General features: G+C 35.0%; 1 protein-coding gene across 1 annotated transcript; it reads left to right on the top strand.

Moving 5' to 3' along the window:
• The first annotated feature begins 1,254 nt into the window (after nucleotides 1–1,254).
• Nucleotides 1,255–2,581, top strand: LOC130430431 (ladderlectin-like). The gene is made up of 5 exons (XM_056759545.1): nucleotides 1,255–1,409; nucleotides 1,659–1,744; nucleotides 1,839–1,961; nucleotides 2,140–2,254; nucleotides 2,453–2,581. The coding sequence occupies exons 1-5, from the start codon at nucleotides 1,349–1,351 to the stop codon at nucleotides 2,518–2,520; spliced, it is 453 nt and encodes a 150-aa protein (XP_056615523.1). The 5' UTR covers nucleotides 1,255–1,348; the 3' UTR covers nucleotides 2,521–2,581.

Here is a 2,581-nt window from a genome sequence, read left to right as displayed (position 1 = left end):
ACTGCAGTCGACTCTTCTTATTCTTTGGGGACAGCAAGGGGGTGCGCCTGGGAGTTCTGGCATGGAGGCCTTCATTACGCAGGGTGCGCCGTATTGTCTGAGCAGAAACTTCAGTACCCACATCTGACAAATCTTTTCTCAGTTCCTCAACAGTCACACGGGGACTTTTCTCCACTCTACGCTTCAGGTAGCGCACAGCAGTTGAAGTCAGCATCTTCTTTCTGCCACGACCAGGTAGCGTTTCAACAGTGCCCTTTGCCTTGAATTTGCGAATGATGCTTCCTTTGGTGTCTCTTGGTATGTTTAACATCTTTGCAATCTTCTTATAGCCATTGCCCTTCCTGTGAAGAGTAATCACCTGTTCTCTTGTCTTCCTGGACCATTCTCTTGACCTCACCATGTTTGTAACCACACCAGTAAATGTCTAGAAGGAGCTGAGTATCACAGTCATTTTAAAGCTGCCTAATTGGTGCTTATTAGGCTTTATTGCTGCTCCCTGATATCCACAGGTGTTTTCAATACCTGATTGAAAACACTTCATTGAACCTCTGTTCTTCAGAGTGGTAGTCTTTAAGGGGTTGAATAATTATGTCAATGAAGAATTCACAAAAGAAACATTTACTACTGTATTACAAAACTAATTGATGTCATTTTAGTTGCATATGGTTCTTTAAGAAGTCCTTGTAGGATTTCATTCTGAATACAATTACAAATGTACACTAAATTCCCTAAAACCATTTACAGCATTGGGGGTTAAATAATTTTGAACACAACTGTATATGTTTTAATCGTTATTTTTCATGATAAAAACACATTTTTTTCATGTCATCAGTCGATCACTAAAGAGAGTAAAGGATCAGTTGTTTGGTTTATTAGCTCCTTTCCACATAAATGTTGTTAAATCCTTGTACAAACACGCTACAGGAGAACAAACAAAGTTAATCCGTGTGTTATCACACTTTATTAGCTTCATTACAAACTTAAAATGTCAGAGTAAGCAAACGGATAACTTTGCATGTGTGAAGTCAATGATAACAGCCAGTCAAGTACAGTTTTTTATATGACACCATGTAACCACCCAAAATTCCAAGTTATTTTTAGAACATACAGGCTCATAAACACTTTATTTTACAGTGTTTACGTTTCATGAAGAAAAAAGTATAAAAGCGGGATTCAGTATAAAGCTTCACAAAATCCTCATTAAAGTTCTGAAAGCAATTTTTTCAAAGAGTGGTGAGTTTAAACACTGACCTACAGAAGATTTCGTCTTTGATATTAACTAATAAAAAGTCTGCATTTGAGTTCACATGTGTCACATCGCTGTTTTTTATTCATTTTCAGATTTATCATGGCAGTGATGAGAGGTCTTGTGCTTCTTTTCTTGGTCTTTTCTGTGGAGAATGCAACAGGTAACCAACACATTTATTTATTATTTAAATAATAAAGTGGAAAAAAATTCTGACAGACTGTTCAGTGCTCTTACTGTGATAACAGGAAATACTGTATGTGACATGAATCAATATTGTCAAGAATAGAAGAGGTTTTACAGTCTGAAGGATAAATCGCAGAAGGATAAAAAAAGAGCTTTAAAAAATCAAACCTTTCTTTACTGTCAGTGTTACAGCCAGTAAATCTCTAATATTTCATGTACTGTATAGCTGAAAGATGTCCATTTGGATGGACACCTTTTGGAGTTGAATGCTTCAAGTTCTTCCCTCAGACAGTTGACTGGGTCAGAGCAGAGGTACTTTCATCTCAACATTTTTCAAGAATAATCCATTTCTGTATCTAAACTAAATCGATTTGATTTTGGAATGCCTTAAAAAATCTCTCTTTAGAAAAATTGTCAACTCCTTGATGCAAATCTTGCGTCTGTGCACAGTAAAGCACAAAATGAATTTCTCCTGAGTCTGTTACCTGTTAACACACAGGTTTGGATTGGAGGTCATGATGCTGAGATGGTAAATATTTCTTCTTAAAAAAAAAACATTAACATACAAACTGTTTTCTGTAACAACACATTTTTTAATGTGTTTTTATTGTAATGTATGATTTTAATTTAAAACAAATTTGCTCTGGGTTCATTCATTTCTTAAAATATTATTATTTTTAATGTTATTGGCTCTTCTCATTCTTTAGGAAAAACAATGGCTGTGGACTGACGGATCTCCATTTGACTACACCAACTGGTGCAATGGTCAACCTGACAATGATGAAGGTTCTGAGCACTGCATGATCATAAACTGGATTTCTGGTAAGATTTCTATTTTTGTTTTGTAAATCCTGACAATTTACAGTGCTTTAATAATAAAGTTGCTAGTTTTGTTGACACATCTTTTGCATAACACATATTGTTTATATGTTATATACATATTATAATGTTGTTGATTAATTTAGGGGTTTACATTTAATTATTCCGTCTATTTTCATTGAATGTAATCTTATCCTACAGATAACCTTTGCTTGAACGATGTCCAATGTAGTCCTGGAAGAGGTTATATTTGTGCTAGAAACCACTGATGAGAATTCTGCATACAGTACATTTAAAATTGTACCAACACATCATCTCTACAGTTCCATA

This window comes from Triplophysa dalaica, chromosome 10, assembly GCF_015846415.1.
Source record: "Triplophysa dalaica isolate WHDGS20190420 chromosome 10, ASM1584641v1, whole genome shotgun sequence".
Lineage (NCBI taxonomy): Eukaryota > Metazoa > Chordata > Actinopteri > Cypriniformes > Nemacheilidae > Triplophysa > Triplophysa dalaica.
Note: the sequence above shows the minus strand (reverse complement) of the source record. Positions and strands in the feature narration are given on the sequence as shown.